The 24931-nt window shown below is 40.0% G+C and overlaps 1 protein-coding gene across 10 annotated transcripts; it reads right to left on the reverse strand.

Moving 5' to 3' along the window:
- Positions 1-13892: 13892 nt before the first annotated feature.
- On the reverse strand, positions 13893-22528 carry LOC110617549 (AP2/ERF and B3 domain-containing transcription factor At1g50680). Of its 10 annotated transcripts, none has more exons than XM_043957568.1 (4): positions 22339-22528; positions 21812-22014; positions 21161-21710; positions 13893-15094 (listed from the first exon to the last, which is right to left on the reverse strand). In XM_043957568.1, the coding sequence occupies exons 3-4, from the start codon at positions 21316-21318 to the stop codon at positions 14014-14016; spliced, it is 1239 nt and encodes a 412-aa protein (XP_043813503.1). In that variant the 5' UTR covers positions 21319-21710; positions 21812-22014; positions 22339-22528; the 3' UTR covers positions 13893-14013. The 10 variants fall into 10 exon arrangements, with proteins under 10 accessions (XP_043813503.1, XP_043813500.1, XP_043813504.1 ...); XM_043957565.1 differs by having other exon boundaries at positions 22242-22528; XM_043957569.1 differs by having other exon boundaries at positions 21161-21345; positions 21633-21710; positions 21812-22528.
- Positions 22529-24931: the final 2403 nt, after the last annotated feature.

A 24931-nucleotide genomic window follows, 5' to 3' on the forward strand; every position in this document is an offset into this window, starting at 1 on the left:
TTCGGCCGCCGAACCCCCTTGTGGAGGCAGGCCTTTCGGCTGCCGAAGTTGCCCCCGAAAGGAAACTTTCATCTCTATCTGGGACTTTCGGCCGCCGAAGGTGCCGCCGAACATGCATGAGTTTCGTCTCTGTCTGGGAGTTTCGGCCGCCGAAGGTGCCGCCGAACCTGCCTGACTTTCGGCTCTGGAGGGACTTTCGGCCGCCGAACCTGCCGCCGAAAGTGCCCTGTCCAGTCTTTTCTTGCATGTTTTTATGTGATTGTTTCATGATGTTTTAGGGGGTTTTTGGGGAGCATATTAGAGTTATGTTTATGTATGTTTGGTCCCTCATTGGAGTCCACCTGTGTAGGTTCGGACCCGAGGAACCGAGGACCCCAGCAGTGAGCCAGCTGCTTCAGAGTTGTCAGAGCTAGCCAGAGGTGAGTGGAATAAACCTTAAATTTTAAAATAAATGAAATATGAATTTTGAGCATGATCCATGCATCATGAATGCCATGAGATATAGTAGGTTGCTTGCATTAGTATTCACGAATATATTGCATTGCATTTATGATGTTGATGTGGATTGGTCATTGGATGATCCTTTAGTCCTCATATGATGTGATGATGTTATGGCATGATATGGTATGGAAGTCCAGGTTGTACCCATTCTACGTCCCTGGCACGATGTAAGAGAAAGTCCAGGTTGTACCCATTCTACGTCCCTGGCACAGTTGGTCCATATGATATGTTATGATAAGGGAAAGACCGGTTGACCCATTCTACGTCCCGGCACAGTTGGACCTATGTAGAGGACTATAGGTGACAATACCATCCGAGATGTGATTTGTTGTGTTGTGTTGCATTCCATGAAAGCATGAAATTTTAATATATTGTTTTCTACTATTCTGCTCACTGGGCTTTGTAGCTCACCCCTCTCCCCTAACCCCAGATGTGCAGGTACAGGGTAGACCAGAAGGTTAGCCAGAGCTTATGGAAGTATGTTGATGTAATAGTTAGATTGTGGACATGACAATTGTACTAATGTAATGTAAGAGATTGTAGTATGTTATGTAATGAGGTATATTGAGGATTAGATATTGTGCTTGACATTATGTTTTGAGGTATCCCTTTTAGTACATGATCAAAATGTTTTATAATGTTTATGTAAGCCAACTCATCGCATGTTATAGTGATCATTGGAGCATTGATGAGATCCCACAGAGGGGTCATGATTATGGTTATGTAATGTATGTTCAGGTTGAGTTGGTTGTTGAAGGAAAAGTTTTAAATTTTTATGCATGTTGTTGATCATGTATGGGATTACACAGGTTTACAGGATGTATGTTTGGCTTGCTACGGGTCCCGGCGGCCTTAAGTCGACCCGGATCCTAGCGCCGGTAGCGGTCCGATTTTCGGGTCGTTACAGAATGGTATCAGAGCCCTAGGTTCATATGGTCGGACCTAGAGTGTCGGGCTCATAGATGTTATAGAAGGTCAAGCACAATAGGAAGGTCATGTCCACTAGGATAGGATGTTGAGTCCTGTTTTGTATGATGATGTGAAATGCCATGATTATATACATGTGCATTGATGCTATGATATGAATGATATATATATGTGATGAGGGTTCATGTGTGCCCACATGAACCATATGATGCTAATGTTTGTATGATGTGTACTGTTTTTCAGAAAACAGGATGAGAGGAACTCGTCGATCTGCACGATTGACTGGAGTACCACCTGAGGATGAGGGCACGAGCGCCCGTCCTCCTACATTGCCTAGGGCAATGTCTTGTAGAGCCAACAGAGAAAGAGTGTCAAGGGACCCTAGAAGGTCTTTTGATGTTAGCAGAAGGGGAACGGACAGAGGAGGAAGTTCTTCAGGAGTGAGGGAGGTTACAGAAGAGGAACAGAGGAGGGATGGGAACCTGGATGTGAGCATGGAGGAAGAAGGGACAGGGGAGTCACAGGGAGGCGTTCAGGCCTCGGGGTATGGTTTTCCACCCCATTACCCACCTTTCCCACAGGGTGCAGGGTATCCGATGGGAGGTACGTCGGATTACTCCAGCTTTAACCCCTACCCTACCTACATGCCTTATCCACCTTTCTATCCACCTTACACGCAGTACCCAGCTTATCCACCCTCACCCTTCTATCCAAACCCGGCAAACCCCACCTCGGGGAATGCTGCACCTCCACCTCCACCACCTACAGAACCAGCAGCCCTAGTTACTCAACCTCCTAGACCTAGCTCAGTCGATGGGAGCAAAGTGAAGATGACAGACTACCTCAAGCTAGATGCTCCCAAGTACAAGTCAGGGGATGACCCCTTTGAGTATCTGAGAGTGGTGAAGACAATAACTGATGAGCTAGGGGCAAGTGATAGCAGGGCCATTCAGATGGCAGGGTTCACTTTAAAGTGCAAGAAGGCACGGGAATGGTTCAAGTGTTATGTGGACCCGAGACTAGACGGCATGACATGGGAGGAATTTGCGAATGAGTTCGCTGGATGGGCTTTTCCAGACAGTTCCAGAGAACTGAAGATGATTGAGTTTGAGCAACTGAGGCAGTCAGAGCACATGAGTGTAGAGGAGTTCACGGATAAATTCTTAGAGCTATTGCCTTTTTCAGGGCAAGCTCTAGATACAGACACGAAGAAAGCCAAGAGGTATGTTATGAAGCTGCATTCCAGGTACTCCTCGTTGATTCAATCAGCTGAGAGAGAAAGTTTCCACACTGTGGTGGATATGGCTCGAAGAATGGAAGCAAGTGCTATAGTTGAAGGGTCAGTGAAGCAGTCAGTGACCCAGTCTTCAGGGGTTAAGACCCCAGGCAGAGGAGGACCAGGTTTCTCTTCTCAGAGCTCAGGAAAGAAGAGGTGGGATAACACCACCAGGAAGTCGAAGAAGAGTAAGTTTTGGAACAAGTTGAAATCCGGTCTGGGATTTGGCGGTGGCTCGAGCTCAGGCTCAGATGGTACAGAATGCCAAAGATGTGGAAGACCACATAGGGGAGTGTGTCGAGCTGGGACTAATACATGTTTCAGATCTGGACAGGAGGGACACATGGCTCGGGATTGTCCTAGAGCACCTTTTATAGGCCAGCCCCAGCAGACAGCTTCTGGTAGTGTGGCACAGCCAGCAGTTCCAGCCACAACTCAGGGCAGTGGCAGAGGTAGAGGGAGAGGGGCAGCCTCTTCTTCTGGTTCCCGAGGTGAAGGTCCATCAGCTCCAGCCAGGATCTTCACCATGACTCAGCAGGAGGCTAACACATCCAACACTGTGGTGTCAGGTAATCTTGTCATTGGGTGTTCTGATGTGTATGCATTAATGGACCCGGGTGCATCTCATTCATTTATTGCTCCGAGAGCCGTTGAGAGGTTGAGTCTGATAGTCTCTGGGTTAGAGTGTCCCCTATGGGTCAGTGGACCCAAGTGTGACCCGTCAGTGGCAGTGTCAGTCTGCCAGTACAGTCCAGTTTTTGTTGAGGGAAAATGCCTCTCCGCCGACCTTGTGGTTCTAGATTTGACAGACTTTGACGTCATTCTAGGGATGGATTGGCTATCTACCCATGGTGCTACCTTGGACTGCAGGGACAAGGTAGTCAGGTTCAGAGATCAGGACGGGTCAGAGGTCGTCTTCAGAGGAGACAAAAGGGGCACACCTAGAGGTCTGATATCAGCACTTCAGGCTCGTAGGTTGCTTAGGAAGGGATGTCAGGGGTACTTAGCTCATGTGAGAGAGCTAGACAGTCAGGTCAGGGAGCCGGCCTCGGTGCCAGTTGTCAGGGAGTTTCAGGATGTCTTTCCGGATGAGCTTCCAGGTTTACCACCTGCTAGGGAGATAGAGTTCGAGATAGAGTTGGTGCCTGGAACTAGACCGATCTCTATCCCTCCCTACAGGATGGCCCCAGCCGAGTTAAAGGAGTTGAAAGAACAGTTGCAAGAGCTAGTAGAGAAGGGCTTCATCCGACAGAGTACCTCACCTTGGGGTGCTCCGGTCTTGTTTGTGAGAAAGAAGGATGGATCCCTTAGACTTTGTATCGACTACAGGCAGTTGAACAAAGTCACTACCAAGAATAGGTACCCTCTTCCAAGGATCGATGATCTATTCGATCAGCTAGCAGGAGCAGGTTGTTTCTCTAAAATAGATCTGAGATCGGGGTACCATCAGCTAAGGATAAGGGATGAAGACGTGCCGAAGACAGCTTTCAGGACTAGATATGGGCATTTTGAGTTTCTTGTAATGCCGTTCGGGTTAACCAATGCCCCTGCAGCATTCATGGATCTCATGAACAGAGTGTTTAGCCAATACCTGGATCACTTTGTTATTGTCTTCATAGATGATATCTTGGTGTATTCCAGGAATGCAGAGGAGCATGCCCATCATCTGCGGTTGGTCTTGCAGACCTTGAGGGAACATGGCTTGTATGCCAAGTTCTCTAAATGTGAGTTCTGGCTGAGGAGCATTTCGTTCTTGGGGCATGTAGTGTCAGAGAATGGGATAGAGGTAGACCCCAAGAAGACAGAAACTGTGGCTAACTGGCCTAGACCCACTTCAGTGATAGAGATTAGAAGTTTCTTGGGTTTGGCAGGTTACTATAGGAGGTTCGTTCAGGACTTCTCAAAGATAGCAGCTCCTCTGACCAGACTAACCAGGAAGAATCAGAAATTTCTGTGGACTGACCAGTGCGAAGAGAGTTTTGAAGAGCTTAAGAAGAGGTTGACTTCAGCACCAGTTTTAGCTCTGCCATCTAGTGATGAGGACTTTACAGTCTTTTGTGATGCGTCCCGTGTGGGACTGGGTTGTGTGCTGATGCAGAATGAGAGGGTGATCGCTTATGCTTCTAGGCAGCTAAAGAAGCACGAGTTGAATTACCCCACACATGACTTAGAGATGGCAGCAGTAATCTTTGCACTCAAGATGTGGAGGCACTACCTCTATGGGGTAAAATGTGAGATCTTCACGGATCATAAAAGCCTGCAGTACATCCTGAGCCAAAGAGATTTGAACTTGAGACAGAGGAGATGGGTAGAGTTGCTGAGTGACTATGATTGCAAGATTCAGTACCATCCGGGTAAGGCGAATGTCGTGGCAGACGCCTTAAGCCGGAAATCACTCGGTAGCTTATCCCACATATCGGCAGAGAGGAGGCCAGTGGTGAAGGAGTTTTACAAGCTCATTGAGGAAGGTCTACAGATGGAGTTGTCTGGTACAGGTGCCTTGGTGGCCCAGATGAGAGTGGCACCCGTGTTTCTGGAGCAGGTGGCTCAGAAACAGCATGAGGACCCGGAGTTAGTGAAGATTGCCAGGACTGTTCAGTCAGGCAATGATAGTGAGTTCAGATTCGACAGCAAGGGGATCCTCCGCTATGGGAGCAGACTATGTGTACCAGATGACATTGGGCTAAAAGGAGACATTATGAGAGAGGCTCATAATGCAAGATACAGCATTCACCCCGGAGCCACCAAGATGTATCAAGATCTAAAGAAGGTTTATTGGTGGCCAGCTATGAAGAAAGAAGTGGCACAGTTTGTGTCAGCCTGCGAAGTGTGTCAGAGGGTGAAGCTGGAACATCAGAAGCCGGCTGGAATGCTTAACCCGCTACCTATTCCAGAATGGAAATGGGAAAATATAGCTATGGACTTTGTAGTGGGGTTACCGGCAGCGTCCAACAGAGTGGATTCCATATGGGTGATTGTGGACAGACTCACCAAATCTGCTCACTTCATTCCTGTCAGGAGCAGCTACTCTGTGGACAAGTTGGCGCAGGTGTATGTCGATGAGATCGTCAGGCTGCATGGGGTTCCTGTTTCGATAGTGTCAGATAGAGGGCCCCAGTTCACCTCCAGGTTTTGGCGGAGTCTGCAGAATGCCATGGGTACTAGGTTGGATTTCAGTACTGCCTTCCACCCCCAGACTGATGGACAGTCAGAAAGGACCATCCAGACTATCGAGGATATGCTTAGAATGTGTGTGCTGGACTTTGGCGGTTCTTGGAGGCAGCATCTACCTTTGGTGGAGTTTGCCTACAACAACAGCCATCATGCTAGCATTGGGATGGCTCCATATGAAGTTTTGTACGGAAGGAAGTGCAGATCACCTGTTTGCTGGGAGGAAGTTGGAGAAAAGGCCTTGGCAGGGCCTGAGCTAGTAGAGATCACCAGCAGGGTGGTACCCATAATCAGAGAGAGAATCAAGACTGCCGCAAGCAGACAGAAGAGTTATGCAGACGTCCGCAGAAGGCAGTTAGAGTTTCAGGAGGGGGATCTGGTATTGCTCAAGGTGTCTCCAATGAAGGGAGTGGTTCGTTTCGGGAAGAAAGGTAAACTAGCCCCACGATACATCGGACCCTTTGAAATCTTGCAAAAGATTGGGAATGTGTCGTACAAGCTGGATTTACCTGCTTCAATGGAAAGAATCCATCCGGTTTTCCATGTTTCAATGTTGAGGAAGTTTGTGTCAGATCCGAGCAAGGTTCTTAGTGAACCTGATGTGGAGGTCCAAGAGGATCTCACTTATGTTGAACAGCCAATACGGATCCTAGACACCCAGATCAGAAAGTTAAGAAACAAGGAAATCCCGATGGTGAAAGTCCTGTGGAACCACCACAACTTGGAAGAGTGCACTTGGGAGACACGGGAGTCCATGCTCCAGCAGTACCCTCAGCTCTTTTAAGGTTAGATCCCTATATGTTTATGTGCTATGTATATATGTTATGTTTTATGCCATGCTATGTGTGCTAGTTGAGGTACATTCGGGGACGAATGTTCTTAAGGGGGAGAGAATGTAATACCCGGCTAGACTCCGGTATCGGAATTCCTACCGTCCGGTGGAATCTCGGATGTCGGAAGCCTCTAGTAGGGTAGAAACATGTTTTCATAAAATGTTTTAAGGTATTTCATGGTTTTAGGTATGAAAATTAAATGAGTTTTTGCATGAAAAGTCCTTGGAGGAAAACCCAGGTTCGGCCGCCGAAGGTCAAGTTCGGCCGCCGAACATGCATGCGCTTTGGAGGCACGTTAGGCCCCCGAAAGCATGAGTGAGGGAAGTTCAGGTTCGGCCGCCGAAACCCAAGTTCGGCCGCCGAACATGGCATGCATGCGGAGGCACATTCGGCCCCCGAACGTGGCCTGGCCAGCCACCTATAAAAGGGTCCCTTATCCGAAAACGGGCGAGTTTTTCCCCATTTTCGGCCGAGGTGAGCTTTCCGCCGTCCCTCACCGATCTTGAGCTCTTTCCTTCCCATCTTACTCGATTTTCATGAGTTTTTACCTGGTTTTGAAGATTTTCAAGTTTTAAGACAAGTTTTGGAGCTTGGGGAACTCAGGAGCTCATTTTCGTGGATCTCCAAGTTTATGTCGTCTTCCTCTCGATCTTCAAGAGGTAAGGGCCGATCTTAAGCTCCTTATGTGTTTTAAGTAAAGTTTTATGAGTTCTTTGGGTAGAATGCATGTTTAGCTCATAGTTAGGTTTATGGGTTAATATTGATGTTTTGAGCAATGTGAGTTGATGTTGTGTGTTTGAAGTGTTGTAGTTGGGGTATATGCTAGTTTGAGACCCCTAGGTGTAATGTATGGTATATATGCATGTTTTAGAACTAGTTTAGGCATGATTTGAACTTGGGAGGCGAAGTGTACTTAGGGGAGCTGAGTTTCTGCCATTCGGGAGAAACTCAGGTTCGGCCGCCGAAGGGACTTTCGGCCGCCGAACCCCCTTGTGGAGGCAGGCCTTTCGGCTGCCGAAGTTGCCCCCGAAAGGAGACTTTCGTCTCTGTCTGGGACTTTCGGCCGTCGAAGGTGCCGCCGAACATGCATGAGTTTCGTCTCTGTCTGGGAGTTTCGGCCGCCGAAGGTGCCGCCGAACCTGCCTGACTTTCGGCTCTGGAGGGACTTTCGGCCGCCGAACCTGCCGCCGAAAGTGCCCTGTCCAGTCTTTTCTTGCATGTTTTTATGTGATTGTTTCATGATGTTTTAGGGGGTTTTTGGGGAGCATATTAGAGTTATGTTTATGTATGTTTGGTCCCTCATTGGAGTCCACCTGTGTAGGTTCGGACCCGAGGAACCGAGGACCCCAGCAGTGAGCCAGCTGCTTCAGAGTTGTCAGAGCTAGCCAGAGGTGAGTGGAATAAACCTTAAATTTTAAAATAAATGAAATATGAATTTTGAGCATGATCCATGCATCATGAATGCCATGAGATATAGTAGGTTGCTTGCATTAGTATTCACGAATATGTTGCATTGCATTTATGATGTTGATGTGGATTGGTCATTGGATGATCCTTTAGTCCTCATATGATGTGATGATGTTATGGCATGATATGGTATGGAAGTCTAGGTTGTACCCATTCTACGTCCCTGGCACGATGTAAGAGAAAGTCCAGGTTGTACCCATTCTACGTCCCTGGCACAGTTGGTCCATATGATATGTTATGATAAGGGAAAGACCGGTTGACCCATTCTACGTCCCGGCACAGTTGGACCTATGTAGAGGACTATAGGTGACAATACCATCCGAGATGTGATTTGTTGTGTTGTGTTGCATTCCATGAAAGCATGAAATTTTAATATATTGTTTTCTACTATTCTGCTCACTGGGCTTTGTAGCTCACCCCTCTCCCCTAACCCCAGATGTGCAGGTACAGGGTAGACCAGAAGGTTAGCCAGAGCTTATGGAAGTATGTTGATGTAATAGTTAGATTGTGGACATGACAATTGTACTAATGTAATGTAAGAGATTGTAGTATGTTATGTAATGAGGTATATTGAGGATTAGATATTGTGCTTGACATTATGTTTTGAGGTATCCCTTTTAGTACATGATCAAAATGTTTTATAATGTTTATGTAAGCCAACTCATCGCATGTTATAGTGATCATTGGAACATTGATGAGATCCCACAGAGGGGTCATGATTATGGTTATGTAATGTATGTTCAGGTTGAGTTGGTTGTTGAAGGAAAAGTTTTAAATTTTTATGCATGTTGTTGATCATGTATGGGATTACACAGGTTTACAGGATGTATGTTTGGCTTGCTACGGGTCCCGGCGGCCTTAAGTCGACCCGGATCCTAGCGCCGGTAGCGGTCCGATTTTCGGGTCGTTACAGAATAGGTACCTGTAAGTCTTGAAGAATATAAGAAATCCATAATAATTCACAAACAGTACTGGCCATGGCACGATATTCCGCTTCAGCGGAGGATTTTGAAACAGTAGGCTGTTTCTTGGTTTTCCAGGAAACCAATGACGAGCCAAAGAATATGCAAAACCCAGTAAGTGACTTTCTGGAGAAGGGGCAGGCGGCCCAATCAGAGTCACAGTAAGCTGTGAGAGGCATAGAGGTACTAACAGGGAAGCACAGGCCTTGATGAAGAGTGCCCTTCAAGTATCGAAGGACATGCATAGCAGCCTCCCAGTGAGGCTTGCGGGGTTGATGCATGAATTGGCTCAGATGCTGGACAGCATAACTGAGGTCAGGCCTGGTGAGATTGACATAAAGAAGCCTTCCAATCAAGCGCCTGTAAACATGGGGATCAGGCAGAATATCTCCTGTAGCTAGAGACAATTGCAAGCCTTTTGGTAAAGGGAAGGGGGCTGGTTTGCATGATTGCATACCAGCATCCTTCAGAATGTCAGATATGTATTTCGTTTGGCTTAAAAGAGTGGCAGTAGAAGATCGGGCCACTTCAAGACCAAGAAAATATTTGAGAAATCTCAAATCTTTAATGGTGAACTTAGAGTGTAAGGCATGTTTGATCTCAGTCATAGCAACAAGAGAAGTACCAATAAGAAGAATGTCATCCACATATATTAATAAAGCAAGAAAATCATCAGTAGTGCTTTTAACAAAGAGACAATAGTCATGAGCAGACTGAGTGAAACCGAGAGATTTTAGATAACTTGTGAATTCAAGGTTCCATTGACGAGAGGCCTGTTTAAGGCCATACAGAGACCTTTTAAGGAGACAGACTTGCCCTGGCAAGGCCTTATTATACCCCTGGGGAGGATGCATATAAACTTCTTCATCTAAAGTGCCATGTAAGAAGGCATTGTTTATGTCAAGTTGAAACACAGCCCATTGTTTATGAGTGGCAAGGGCTATCAGAATCCGAACAGTAGCCAATTTGGCAACAGGAGAGAAACGGTCTTTATAATCAAGACCTTCAATTTGATTGTAGCCCTTGGCCACCAACCGGGCTTTGAATCTATCAATGTCACCATTTGGTTTACATTTAACTTTGTAGACCCATTTACAACCTATGGCTTTCTTGCCTTGAGGGAGGGTTGTAAGGGTCCAGGTGTTATTTTTTTCAAGTGCATGCAATTCATGTTGCATTGCATTAAGCCAATTAATGTTTTGGGATGCCTGACTGTAGGTAGTTGGTTCAGGGATGTGGGAAACATTCAGAACATAGGTTTGGTAGGAAGGTGTAAAACAGATGGGTGAGGGGGAAGGGGAAGCAGTAGTGGTGGCTGAAGCAACAAAGTCCTCTAGCCAAGAAGGAGGTTTAATAGTTCTGGAAGACTTGCGAAGGCTAGGAGAGGTGGGAAGCTGAGAGGGAGGAGAAGGTGGAGGTGGGACAGATTCTGGATCATGTATGGGAATAGGTATCATCACAGGGGTTTGTTCAGGTGGTGTGCTAAAAGGAAAAATATGTTCATAAAAAACAACATCACGGCTAACAAATATAGTACCAGTATAGAGATCATATAGTTTGTAAGCCTTGTGATTGTTGGCATAACCAATAAAGGCAGCCTTGATGGACTTGCTGCCAAATTTATCTTTATGAGGAGTGGTTTTGGTTGCAAAACAGAGGCAGCCAAACTTTTTCAGATGAGAATAGTCAGGGGCATGCCCATAGAGGCGCTCATAAGGGGTCTGCCAACCAAATTGGGCCATAGGGAGTCTGTTTATTATGTAGGTGGCAGTAAGGATGCATTCAGACCAAAAGATCTGAGGCGCATGAGAGTGAATTTTGATGGCTCTAGCCGTGTCTAAGAGGTGTCTGTGTTTTCTTTCAACAATGTCATTTTGTTGAGGGGTGTGAGGACAAGATCTTTGGTGAATGATACCTCTTTGATTTAGTAATCTGGAGCATTCATTGCTAAGAAATTCGCAACCATTATCTGTTCTTATTATCTTAACAGTGGTGTTAAAATGATTGTGCACCATATTCATAAATGTAGATAGGATATGAACAGTTTGACTCTTAAGACGCATCAAGAAAGTCCAGGTTGCTCTAGTGTGGTCATCAACTAGAGTTAAGAAGTATTTAGCTCCTGTGACACTTTCTATGTTATATGGTCCCCAAATATCTATGTGAAGTAGATCAAAAGGCTTCTTAGCAGTAGTGTTGCTAAGTGGAAAGGGTAGCCTGGCTTGCTTAGCCTGAGGACAGGTTTGACAGTGTAAGGGAATATTCTCAGTGTGTTGAAACATTGCAATATGTTTTAATTTCCCAAGAGATGCATGTCCTAATCTATCATGCCAATCAAGAATATGAACAGCAGACATGCAAGATTCAGTTCTGAAAGTATGGCTTTCTTTATTTACTGAATGTGTAGAAAGCGTGGTATTCACAAAGGATTGCAACTCAGGCATAGTATTCACAATAGCAACCAATTGTTTATCAATTTCAAGAGGCAAAAAACTCATCTGATTCAATTTGTATAACCCTGCCTCTTCCTTGCCCACAGCAACCACTCGCTTAGTCAGAGGGTCCTGAATAATGCAACAAGTAGGAAGGAAGAGACAACTCAGCTTGCAGTCTTTGATTAACTTGCTAACAGAAAGAAGATTATAATTGAACTTTGGAACAAACAATACATTTTTTAGGTATATGTAATCTGAAAGCATAATAGAACCAGTATAGCAAACTTTCACAGCATTACCATCAGGTAAGTAAACAGAAACTGGCTTATTTAATAAGTCTAAGGATTGAAAAACTAACTGATTTGAAGACATATGGTCAGTGGCACCAGTGTCAAGGACCCAATTACAGTGCTTATGGAAAGATGCATAAGATGAATATTTAGAGTAAGAAGTACCTGCAAATATGACTGGACCTGAATCTGAATCATATTCATTGCTGTAATCAAATTGGTGAGTATTTGCTGTGAGTACAGCCTTTCCTTTCATTAGTTTGCTGACCTCCTGTTGTAAGGAACTAAACATGATATTAAGGTCATTTATTTGAGTAGATGTATCAGGCATGTCAATGGGGGTGTCCTTTCTGTTTGGGGGGGCTTCAACAGCTGCCACAACTCTCTTGTCATGGCCTATGGTTCTGGTTGTTTTGGAGAATTGTCCATTATTTTTGGTTTTTGTCTTAAACCATTCAGGGTATCCTATTAGCTTGAAACAACCCTCTCTGACATGTCCATCCATGTCACAGTAGGAATAGTGTCCTTTTTTCTGGTCAGGCCTTTTCTGCCTTCCTTGATATTGTTTCTGTGTCCTATTCATCAGGACTAAAGGTTCAGTGTTCCCATTTATACTTCCCAGAATGTCCTTCTGAGACTCAAATTTGAGTACCATAGAATAGGCTTTATTCACAGAGGGCAAAGGATCCATGCCTAGGATCTGATCTCTAACTGTCCCGTAGGCATCATTCAATCCCATAAGGAATTGCATTAACCTATTTCTATTATTCAGCTCATCTATTGCCTTTGATGCACCACATGTGCATGGTGGGAGAGTTTCCATTGACCCCAATTCATCCCAAAGCCCCTTTAATTTTGTGAAATAGACAGATGCAGAGGCAATGTCTTGAGATATCAAGGATATTTTCCTTCTCAGCTCATAGATCATGGTGCCATTACATTCACCAAATCTTTCTGTGATTTCAAGCCAGAGATCTCTGGCTGAGGCTGTGTAAATGAAACCATCTACCAACTCTCTGGATATAGAGTTCAAAATCCAGGATGTGACCATAAAGTCACACCGCTTCCATTGTTCATACGAATCAGATTCTTTATCAGGCACTGTAACGGTACCCTCTATAAATTCGAGTTTCTGTTTAGCTCCTAGGGCTATCCTAATGGCTCTATGCCAGGATCTAAAGTTTGTCCCTACCAGAGGAGCAGATACTAAAACCATACCTGGATGGTCCGAGGACTGAAGAGTCAGAGGATCCCCAAGATTCTGAGTTGCGATTTGAACTTTGTCCTTCATCTCCGTGTTTTTGCTTTCTTTACTGTTGTTTCCTCGTTCCCCCATCATCGACAGGATCTGTTGATTTTAGGTACAAATCTTGATATACAAAACTTTAGATCTGACAAATTTGTGACCGTTTTGAAAGAAGAGAAGAATTTCAACAAGATTTTCTTCCCATGCAAGCCAGAGTCGGTGTGAGATCGGCGATGGTATTTGTCTGGCGTATAAGCCAGATCTTGTGTGAAGAGGTGTTGTTTTGAAGAAGGACGACCGGATTCTAGGAGAGAGGACAGGAAAGAGTGTAAACCCTAACCTGCTCTGATACCATGAAAAGAAAGAAGAAAATTGTTTTCCTTTTATTCAAGATGTAAAGAATCGTACAAAGAGACATGTTATCACTGTGATCTGTTTAAGAAGGGTTACATAACCCTACAGGTCACATGACCTCTAACACGTGAGAGCAAATAAAGAAGTAAAAACTCATCTTTACCCTTACAGAAGACAATTACCCATATAACCCAGGAACATAAACACAATAACACAATATAACGGAACATCAGCTATCCTGTATTCTCTACAAATTTTTTTAACAAATATTTAATTTAATTTATTTCCCTTAAAAAATTTCCAAAACGAATAAAAATAAAATGCACCTTCTTATTATTTCTCATTATGAGAAACAATTTTTCTAATTTGATTATGCACACAAAAATAATACAGAAAATAGAAAAATCTTTAATCAAAACTCAAATAATTAAATAAAAATTAAATTCTATTTTCACTTTCAAAACCATTAAACCTAAACCTACACTAATGAAGAATGTATTACTAATTGGAAAATTAGGAATTAAATTTTACACAAACTTAAATCTTCAGTTTTAGATAATTCGAGCACCAAAGAGTCTGAAACCCTTAGTATCTGCACACTCACTCCTTGGCTCAGCCATCACCAATCCTCCTCTTTCAACAACCTCCTCCTCCTCCTCCTCCTCCTCCTCCATCTTCTCAATACAATCCTGCCCACAACTTTGGCCAAGGTGAAGCTGAAGCTGCAATTCCACTCCCATATCAACCCATTGGCTGCCCAACCCCAACAAGCTACTTCTTTCTTCACCATTCTTCACATCAATCATACAATATGTTTGAGTAACTTTTGAATTTTCTCTGCACTCACATAAGCTAAAACAGATGGTATCATTAGCCTTCAGCTTCTTTTCCTTCACAAATCCATTCCAACCCCTTGTGAACACATAGCTCTGACTGCTCCTCCAATAACAGTATCTAAATTTCCACAACTTCATTGCTTTATCATAGAAAGCTAGCTGCCTATCATCAACACCATTTTCTTGGTCGACTTCCGACATACTTGGAAAGAACTTAGTAGCAAACTTTTTTGGAATGACAAGTCTGTTAAGCTTACCGACATCACTTGGTGTTAGCTCCTTCTGAAATAGTTGCTTGCAGGTTAGTATTCTCTTGCTTTGTGTCTTCATAAGCTTGGGGCTAAGATCAGCATTCGAATTCTGAGTACAAGTCATAAGGAAATCAGCAAACTTGTGTTGGTAAGTTCCGTCCTTTATCATGTTCAACACTGCTTCAGTACTATACAAATTTTGAAATTTTGGTTCTTCAACTGTGACATTAGTAAATGGAAAATTTCGGCGACAATCACCACTTCGAAGCTTTAGTGCAGCACTATCATATGCCATAGCTGCTTCCTTCTCAGATTTAAACGTTCCAAGCCAAATACGTTGGTGATCGAAATATATTTGACTGCCCCAGTGACCATTTTGATGTGCTACAACACCTCTGAATTTTGTAGTGCAGATGCTTTTGTCAAGTCTTGCTTCTCTGCTCATAAGTGATGGATACGTGGTGCTGTTCGAATCCGAAACTTCTTCAATCACAGCAGTTTCGCCACTCGAAATCATGCTCACAATATCTTTCCCCATCGCGTTCCTGAGACAAATTTGTTGCATTTCAAGGTTGGTAAAGAACATAGCACGACACAGTTTATGGTTAATTCGTTAAGCAAGTGAAAAGAATAAGAAAAGAACAGCTAGGAGAGACATTTAGAGAAAAAATTTAATGGAATTCAAGAAAGCTTGTGCAGGCAAAATCAGATTATGTTTTTTAAAATGTGGGAAAAATTAAGAAATCTGATTGCACTTGGATATATTGTTTCATAATCAACATGTTGATTATGGAAAATATTCTCACTCAGAACTTGGATAGTATGAAAGAACTTTTGAGACAACAAATAAAACATAATAAGAACAACTTAACAAACAGAGATTTGCATGAGCTCCTAGAAAAAGTAGATTTCAGAAATTTCCAGCATCGACATCGTATTTTATCATTCTGTAACTGATTTTCACTCAACTATCTAATGACAAAAATTGCAAGTAAAAGGAATATTGTTAAAATATAACACAAAAAGCAACAGACAACAGAATGGAGAAATTTTTTATTCTATCTGCTGATATTCTTCTGATTGCAATGCCAATGTCAGTGTAAAAATGCCTAAGCAATCTTAAGGAATGACACAGTTCGAGAATTGAGATGAACTTGATCAACAGGGACAAACAAATGGTAAAAGTGTTGTTAAAATCTTTAGATTATAAAGTTATCTAACTCATAGGTCACTTCCTTGCAGATACAACACTAGAAGAAAATGGTTAGCATCTCTAATAAAGGCAATCCACCTCAGATACTATGAGGAAAATAAATATTTCGCAACAATCTCAATCTCAAAGAAAAAGAAAGAAATACACTGTATGTTTACAATAGCATTCTTATAGTAAATACACATACCCAACAAGGGGAGATATACATCTTTACAGTAATTGGTAGAAGAAACCATCCGCTCAAGATGAAGCCATTACAGCAAGAAACAGTGGCAAACCAGAAATTCGGCCAACCAGGGTGAATTTTTATCACAAGGCTGCATTTTATTATTATTGATGAAAAAATTCTAATGAAAATATTAAAATGAACTCCTCGAGAATAAAAAGCTTTGGTACTTTCTACTTATTTGTCAAAGAAAATTATGTTGGATGCCAAGTATTCTTGTCAAATTTAGAGTGTGAAGAATTATCCTTCACTATCTATAACTTTAAATTGATTATTGCTAATGATATCTAACAATAAGGATTGTGTAGGATCGAGCACTTACCACCATACCAAAAGCTTAAACTATTGGCAGAGGTGTAAATCCAATTCCTTATAGAATAGCAAGCCCCAGCACCATGATTCGAAAGATCTGAGCAGGATGTTGGCCCACTTGACCAACAATCCCCTCCCCAGCACCTGCTAGGATTCGAATCCATGACCTTGGCTCTGATACCAATCATAGAATCAAGCGCTTACCACCAACAGATTGAACGTCTTTATTTGATTTCGACGCATTTCTGCTTATCATGTAATCATATCAGTTCTACTCGTATCTACAATTATTTTTGAAAATTTTGCTTAGAGATAAGTTGTTACATTACGATTGTTATAGGCCTGTTTCCATTACCTGCAACATACGACCACACGACCACGAATGTAGCCACAACTGCAATTTAAATCCATGACTGCAACATTAATGAATCATAATTTCCCACAAATTTTTTCATCTGAGATTTTTTCAACTTTCCAAGTCACATGAATGAGCACTTAGCATCCTAGTAGTGCTACTGCTGGGTCAATGAGAAACTACTTTCTAAACTCTCTCTCTCTCTCTCATACATACACACAATGATTGAAAATCTAGAAGCCAAAAGCATGAAAAATGAAGGTTTTTAATAGGTAAAACAGCTTTAATTTCAAGAACAGCTTTAATATAGTTAACATCTGCACAATATCTCACTCATGATGCCCAAGAAAAACAAGGAATGGAGATAGGCAAAAACCAAAGTAAACCCAATATGCATGAACAAATGACTAATCCAAAACCTTTGTGAAAATAATTCAGCTCCTTGGCTTACTTCCAGAAGAGAAAATTGCAAAATAAGTTGAAACTTAAATAATGACAAATTGCACAAGTTTATAGTTTCTGAAGGTAGTGAATCCACTATTAGGAATGGTAAAGCATAAGAGGGAAGGTAAGGGACGGCTAGGAACTAAGCCATCCCTACATGAATTCCTAGCAGAATTGGCATAAAAGAGAATCCAGAAGAGACAAGTGGCATAAGAAGAAGATAGCATCATTAACCCTCCATTTGACACAATTCATTTGGCAAGAAAAGAATTCAAATGAATTCTTACAAAATCATGTATGATTTCATTTTCTTCTTCAAAAATAAAAATCTTATAAGTTAAAAAAGAAATGAAGTTTTACATTCCCAACAAGATATTTGATAGAAAAGAAATGAATTAAATTGAATTCTTGAGAAATCTTTGATTCCAAACTGAAGTTTCAAAAGGTTTTAACTACAACTTCTGTTTAAAACATCTCATTCCGTTTTCATGGTAACTGGCTCACCAGGTTAGACTCCTGAGAGTTTGGTCTATTAATATATCTTCAAAACAAAGCTCCCATCTTATTAACTTGAGTTCTTAGGATCAAGCAAGCCGCCATAATTTAGCAGCAGAGTTCAGGCACAACCAAAGATCAGAACGACTCAAAAACAACTTTTTGGTCTAATTTAGTATCAAGCTATATTTTGAGGCAAGCCTCTATGCAATTTAAATCCAATGATTCTCTTTTCTAGCAGAAGAAATTTCATTTCGGTCTACTACATGATCCAACCTAAACCATGTTCTTGCTTCTCCCTCTCCCTCTCACTCTCTCTGTGTCTGTCTATCTATCTATATATCCATCTAAACTCTTTCCAAATGAATTGCAACAAGAGGGTCCTATCCACATGCAAATATACACCACATTTGTGTTATGATTAAAAGCATCCAAGATCATTTCTGCCTCTCCAGAAGAAAGTGATGATCCCAAAAGCATTCGTAAGGATTGACCGATTGGAGAAGGTTTCTAGAAGCATAAAAACACACCAATAAACAAGAAAATAATTTTCATATTATTCTTTTCAGACAACTCACGAAAGCTTCACCAATATTTGATCCTAATTGAGAGGTCAATGCATTTAATATTGCTTAAATATGTTTCTTAACTTTGAACTTGTTCAATACATTACATAGCAGAATTCTGAATTTTTTTCAGTTCAGTATTTATCAAAAAAAAAAAAAATTCAATATCTGCCTATCTCACTATGAACAATCTCTAGATAATCTATAATTCGAAACAAGATTTTTCCTTGTATGTAACCTTGGTGGCAAAAACCAGATTATGCCATCAGTATCACTATTTCTTTTTATCCAAAACTATTATTTAACATGTCTTGATCCATTCTCAATTGGAAAAATAAAATTCTGTCCAATAATGCAAATAAGCTTTTTCAATAGTAGGATTGACTGTAAAATTATAAGTCAACTTAACAATAATAAAACTCACTTTGTAGACTGCATAAGCTAATAACACCTCATGGAGTAACTCCGAAAAAGTGACTCTAAGACAGGCATGGAAAGATACATTCAAATGGTAAACTATAGAGCAGCACAATACACAAACTGAAGCAAATATTTTAGTAATGTCAGATAGTTTTATCTCCATAATTAGCAAACCACATTTTCCGGTTGATCAATTGAAGCCTAATCATAGTTCTTTGTCAACGAGATGAGGATATATCGAATTAGCATGAAGTAATATTATTATGCTATACTCAAAGCAGGTACCAATGCAAACAAGAATAGCTTGAGCAACTAGACTGAAACGGCCCGGCCCAAACTAATCCAAATAACTTTTTGAATCTAATTCTCACTTGGCCCAAAATGGTTAATCCAAATTATTTAGTAGTTTTGTCCCAACTATTATATACAATTTTGATTTTCCGTACTTTGCCGATGTGGGATTCCCACAAGCACGCAGCTGATTGTCACATAGACTCCACAAGATTTATGGGGTTCCGTTTCTCCTAATGTTTGTCATCTAATAGGTAAAAAAAAGATAATGCATCTACATAAAAACTATTCAATGAAACAAGTAAAAAACCAGTTTTGTGGTTAGCACTTTGTTGCAGCCATCTACTTTCCTCTTCAATGCATCAAATAACAAAAGCAAACATGTTTTGATAATGTAATTTTGTTAGCTATTGGAGAACAACAACGACAAAAAAAACAACAACATGATACAAGATTGGCTCTACCATAACAATTGATCAAGCTAAGGAAGCTAAGGTTACAGATGAATTACGAGAAAATTTAAGTATGACATGGGATTAGATTAGTGAACCTCGGCGAATATACAATAATGGGTTCTAGTCATCAACTACAAACAATTAATGAGTAAGGAACATTATGGGCAACAATAGAAAACCTTCTTGGAAGGAATATGGAAGAGAAACAAGAAAGACACATAATAGTTTAAGAGAAGATTAATTAGTTCTCTTTTTTTTTTTAACATGTCATTTACACTACTATAAGATCAGCTGTCAAGTTGAAACAAACATTTAGATTAGAAAAATAATTAAAATCGGCTTTTTGAATTTATAATAGAAAATCTCCCAAAAAAGTCCATGTGTTCATTTCACCAATTATATCATCAAACTTAGGAAGTTAATATGACAAGTACCAATTTTACATGTACTTGAGAAGTTGATATGGAATCCAAAATAGAATTGGGAGTCGATTACACACATTAACATCATAGGACGCGTCACACTATGCCCATGAATTACTAGTTTACGCCAAAATCGATACGGAACCACAAAGAATGGATTAATGCATATCGAATAGCCAAAGATTTTGATGGTCAAGAGAACTTGCCAAGGAAGATTTGCAATCTAAAACTAACTTATAAATATTAATAACAACGAATTAATAGCCACAATTAACAAAAACAGTCTTAAGTCAAGAATGTAATTAATGCAATTGAAAGATTTGCCTAAAACTGAAATATATACTGAAGTTTTGGCTTATGTATAAAAGAAATTGAGATTTCATGGAAATTCTCACTCAAAAGAATACAATCTAATACTATGAATTTCTTGTTATTACAACAAAGACAACAGCTTCCATTTTATTATTTTTCTCTTAAGTTCATCAATATCTTCAAAATTGGACCCATAATCTTACATTGTTCACATTATATATTGAAAAACTGATTGGACCGTACTGTCTTATTATTGCTTTACTTTAAAAGAGTTCCTTTGCATCCCACAACCCTATGTGCTGTAGGGTCCAGTTCCCTAAAGAAAGGAACCTTAAAGACAATAATCATCATAGGACTGTAATGAAATAAACTGCAATCCACCATAAAAAAAAAAGTTTCTCATTGACTAAAATATAAGCTAACTATTAGGGCAATTTTTGCAACCCAAAACTTTGAAACATCGTATTAAGCATAAAGAAAGCGATTGATCAACCAGTTAATTTATCAATAAAATCCATCAACATAAATTAGTTGAGACCAAAATCTGTTGCTTATTGCAGGCAAACTATCTATTACATATAATAAAAGCAATTGTAGAATTGGTATCAAGTTGGTAATCATTTATTCAAGTATATCAGGCAAATTTCCTAGTAAATTTTTTTTCCATTTATGGTGAACAAATTTCTTAATTATTCTTTAATGGGTTGCAGTCTTCTTCTTTTAAAGCAACCGTATGAATAGTCAATAGAATAGGCCCAAAATCTGGACAGAACAGAAGCGAAATTTCCAAATCTAACACAAAAACGATTAAAGAAAAAGCATAAGATCAAAGGAAAAAGAAGTGGAAATTGCAGAATCTATCAAGTAAAACAAGAACTAAGAATAAAAAGGGACCTGTTTCCTGAAGGCAGCGGCAAAAAGCAGCAGTTCCCACAAAAGCCAAACAAAACAATAAGTGCTGTGGAAAACGATAATGAGACATAAATTTTTACTACTTTAAATAACAAAACAAATAGCCCTTTGGCAAAGAAGAAAGATCTTCCATAAAAGGAAAACAAGAAAAGATCCAGAAAAATTAGCTGACAGAATCAATTACTTACCTGTGAACATGGAAATTCTCAGCAAAAACTTCCCTTTTAGCCATAGAATGGCGAATATCTGACCATAAGAGGAAACAAAAACCCCTTTCCATATTTGGCACCATTAGCAGAGACCCATTTTGAAAAGGGTTCCATTTTGCTACTAGATAAGAGTCCATGAGATGGAACTCGAAAGCTGCACTTTGCTTCAGAAATACATGTACGTAATAATAATCAACAAGAAGGGGAAAAATCAGGTTATTTTATGGGAACCCACTCTAGTTTAGACCAAATTAGAAAACCCCAAATCAAAAGCAGATTTAAGGGAGATCAAGAAACCTCTTTATCTTGCATGTTTTCTGGAAAACAAAGAAGAAAGCAGATAAAGCAAAAAATTATTTTAAAAAAAACTACAAGAAAAACAAAGAAGAATGATGATATTTTGATTCGAAAATACCGTTTTCCGTTAAATTTGAACAGTAACCAGGCGTACCTTCAAGAGCACTCCCGTAGTCCTTTCCCCTACCAAAGAGGACCATGGGAAATCACGCTCCCGAGCTCCATCACAAGTCTTTTTTAAATATAATAATCATCAGAAATATACAAGTTAAAATTTTTCTCTTTTGTTTTCAATATTTATATAAATATAAGCAATTATTGACAAGAGCTGACCTCTGATCAACTCGCCAACATTCCTCTTCGATTCATTGCACCGACAAACTACTTGCAAAAAGATAAGGATAAGTTTTGAGTGCCTGTGACGAGAAAGAGAAAGCAAGCTGGGTGCCATAAATGAGGATGTGGTGAAAGAGACGAGAGATCAGCAATAATGTGTCCAAGCATGCCTTCATGGTAACCAAGAGATTTCTATGTTTCTACAGAAAGAAAGAGAAGTGTTTATTAGTAGCAGCACAGATAGAAGAAGAAGAAGAAGAAAAGAAGAAAGTAGAAGCAAGCAGGAAAGAAAGAAAGAGGGTGTGTAGAATTTATGTCAAGAATCAAGAATTAAGAGAAGTTTGAAGGTTGCGTGCATCAAAGAATCAAAGCTGTGAGGAAACACATAGCAAGTGGGAAGCTGACAGAAAGAGAGGTGAGCACACACCTCTGCAATGGTATGGCCTCATACAATTGCCTGTGTGTGCTCACTCTCTTCTGTCAGTCTCTCTAGTGTCCCTCTTTAAGATCTGAACTGAACCCACCAACTCAATTATCAAAATATCTGCAAAACCCAACAGCTAGGGTTTCCCAAATCAAACCAAAAACAAAACCCTTCTATTGTTTGTTGATCGACGCTCTCTCTCTTCAGCAGCTCTTGAACGCAAGAACCCAACACCAGATTTTTCATTTTCCCAATAATAATGACAATAATAAATGACGAGAGAGAGAGAGAGAGAGAGAGAGAGAGAGAGAGAGAGAGAGGAGATAAAGTCGAGTGCTTTCTGGTCTTTGGGGGTGCAAAATGGGTCGGAAAGGACGGAGTTTTGCTTAAAACCAGGAAGAAAGAAAGGGAGAGAGATGGATGAAATCTAATTAGTACAAACAGTGAATCGTGATGAGATAGAACCTGATGTGCCACGTGGGCTTTTGCTTGTGGACGATATTCACTTGAGAAGATTTCAAGCTTATTTTGACCACTTGCCAGCGATTTTAGACCGTTGGATTTTCATCTTGTGGTGTTGTCGTTTGCGGATGAATGTGATTGCGCCAAACAAGGGGGACAAGATAATGACATCTATCTAAAAATCTCTTCTCTTTTTTCTATTATTTATTATTTATTAAATTTATTAATTTTAACATATTTATTAAATATTTACTTAATTTTATGATACAATATAATTATATTACTTTTTTTAATTGACTATTAGTAATTTCGAGAATATTAAATTTAATTTTAACATATATTAAATAGAAATATATTGATAAGTTATAAAAAAATATTATTTAATCAAAATCTAATTTAAAATAAATAAATGAAAACCTTATCTTTAAAAAACCTTTCATTAAAAAAAAAACTTTATAAATCTAGTATTAAATTATTACTTATTCATATTATTAGAGTCCACATTTGAAAAATAAAATGAAAATGAAAGCATTAGAGGGTTGGGAGTTTTCGTGGTGGCTATTAGAGAGAGGCTTCTAATATAAAAGCCTCCTTAATTCGTTTGGTCACATAGAACTTTGTTCGTTTTCAATAGGTTGGCATTTATTTTGGTGAAACATTGTATTTAGATTTATCTTTAATGATATTTATTTGGATTTGATTTTTCTGAATCATTTTGATCTTCACTTAAAAGAGATGGCTTTTATTAATTGATTATGATAATTCGAGAACTTTATCGCTACAACCGATGATTATTGTCTTTATTTTTTAAAAAAAATAAGAGAAATATCATTAATTCAAAGCCATTAAAGAAACTATATGAGAAGGGGGACATAAATCCAAACTCTTTTGACCTGACTTAGAATGAGTCGATGTTACTAGAATATGAGCGACATCATTTGCAGACCTGTGAATAAAACCACATCTTACTTCTTCATAACTGGATAGAAGCAATTTACAATCTTGAACCAAAAGACCAAAAGGTGATAAATCATCTAACGAAGCATTGTTAATGGACACAACAAGAACCTGAGCATCCGATTCGAAAAGAACTCGATCCCATCCGCACTCTTTAATCCAGCTCAACGTCTCTCGAAAAGCCATTGCCTCAGCACACTTAACTTCCATCTGACTGCAAAAACAACCTGCTTTAGCCGCCATAAATCTACCATTAGCATCTCGGACTACACAGCCGAAGCCTAGTGAACTTTATTGCGAGTTTAAAGAGGCATCAATATTAACCTTAATCCAACCCTGCAGTGGAGGAGACCAGACAGTCAAAGCCGACACAACATTAGTGCAGCTGGTAGAATCAGAGCAGGCCCCCGTGTTATTAAATTAAAGTGATGAGCTCTCTCGTATTTTCTTCTTGTGGGCAGTGTTTGGTCTATTGAATTTTCAAATTTCATATTTGTGGTAGTTTTGAATTTCTTGGTGATTAGTGACTAGTTTGGACAGTGATGTCTTGCTTTTTATTTTTTTGATTATGTTGCTTCTATTTCTCCTCTCTTGTATTTGAGGTTGTACATGTTTTTGGCTTTATATTCAATCATGGATTGATTGGTTAGGCATCCTGTGAATTGAGAGTTTTTATTTCTCCTTCTTTGATTGTATCTAAGATGGAGGTGAGGAGCATTGTATTAGAATTGAGTTATGAGTAAGCTGAGTTTCAAAATTAAATATGGATTCATATAAATAAACTTGAGTCTCATATGTTTGCTCACGTAGTCCGATCGGTCTTTTCATACAGATATATTTGTTATGCTATATAATAATTGTCTCAAATAAGTTATGAGTTGAAGGGTCACGTGACAAGAATTATTATCAAGACTCGCCCTCCCTTAATAGATCTAGTCTCGACATAAAGTTATCATTAATAAATATAATTCAGCGTGACTCCGTTACGCATGTAATTACAAGGTCTACGACCAATCAATCCGGCAAAATCCCTTATCAGGTTAGCTGGCAACATTATCACTATCATCAGGAGATATTATATTTATCTCTATTTTCTTACAACGATCACAGAATAAAAAATGATATTTTTTACATTATTTAAATTCTAAATAATTTATTATATTTTTTTTATTTTTCAGTATATTAGTTTGAATATTAAAGTAGATATAACGAACACCTACCACTACTTCACATTTTTTATTGTAGATCTAAATAATCATAACATGATATATTTT

Source organism: Manihot esculenta, chromosome 6 (genome assembly GCF_001659605.2).
Source record: "Manihot esculenta cultivar AM560-2 chromosome 6, M.esculenta_v8, whole genome shotgun sequence".
NCBI classification, from domain to species: Eukaryota; Viridiplantae; Streptophyta; class Magnoliopsida; order Malpighiales; family Euphorbiaceae; genus Manihot; species Manihot esculenta.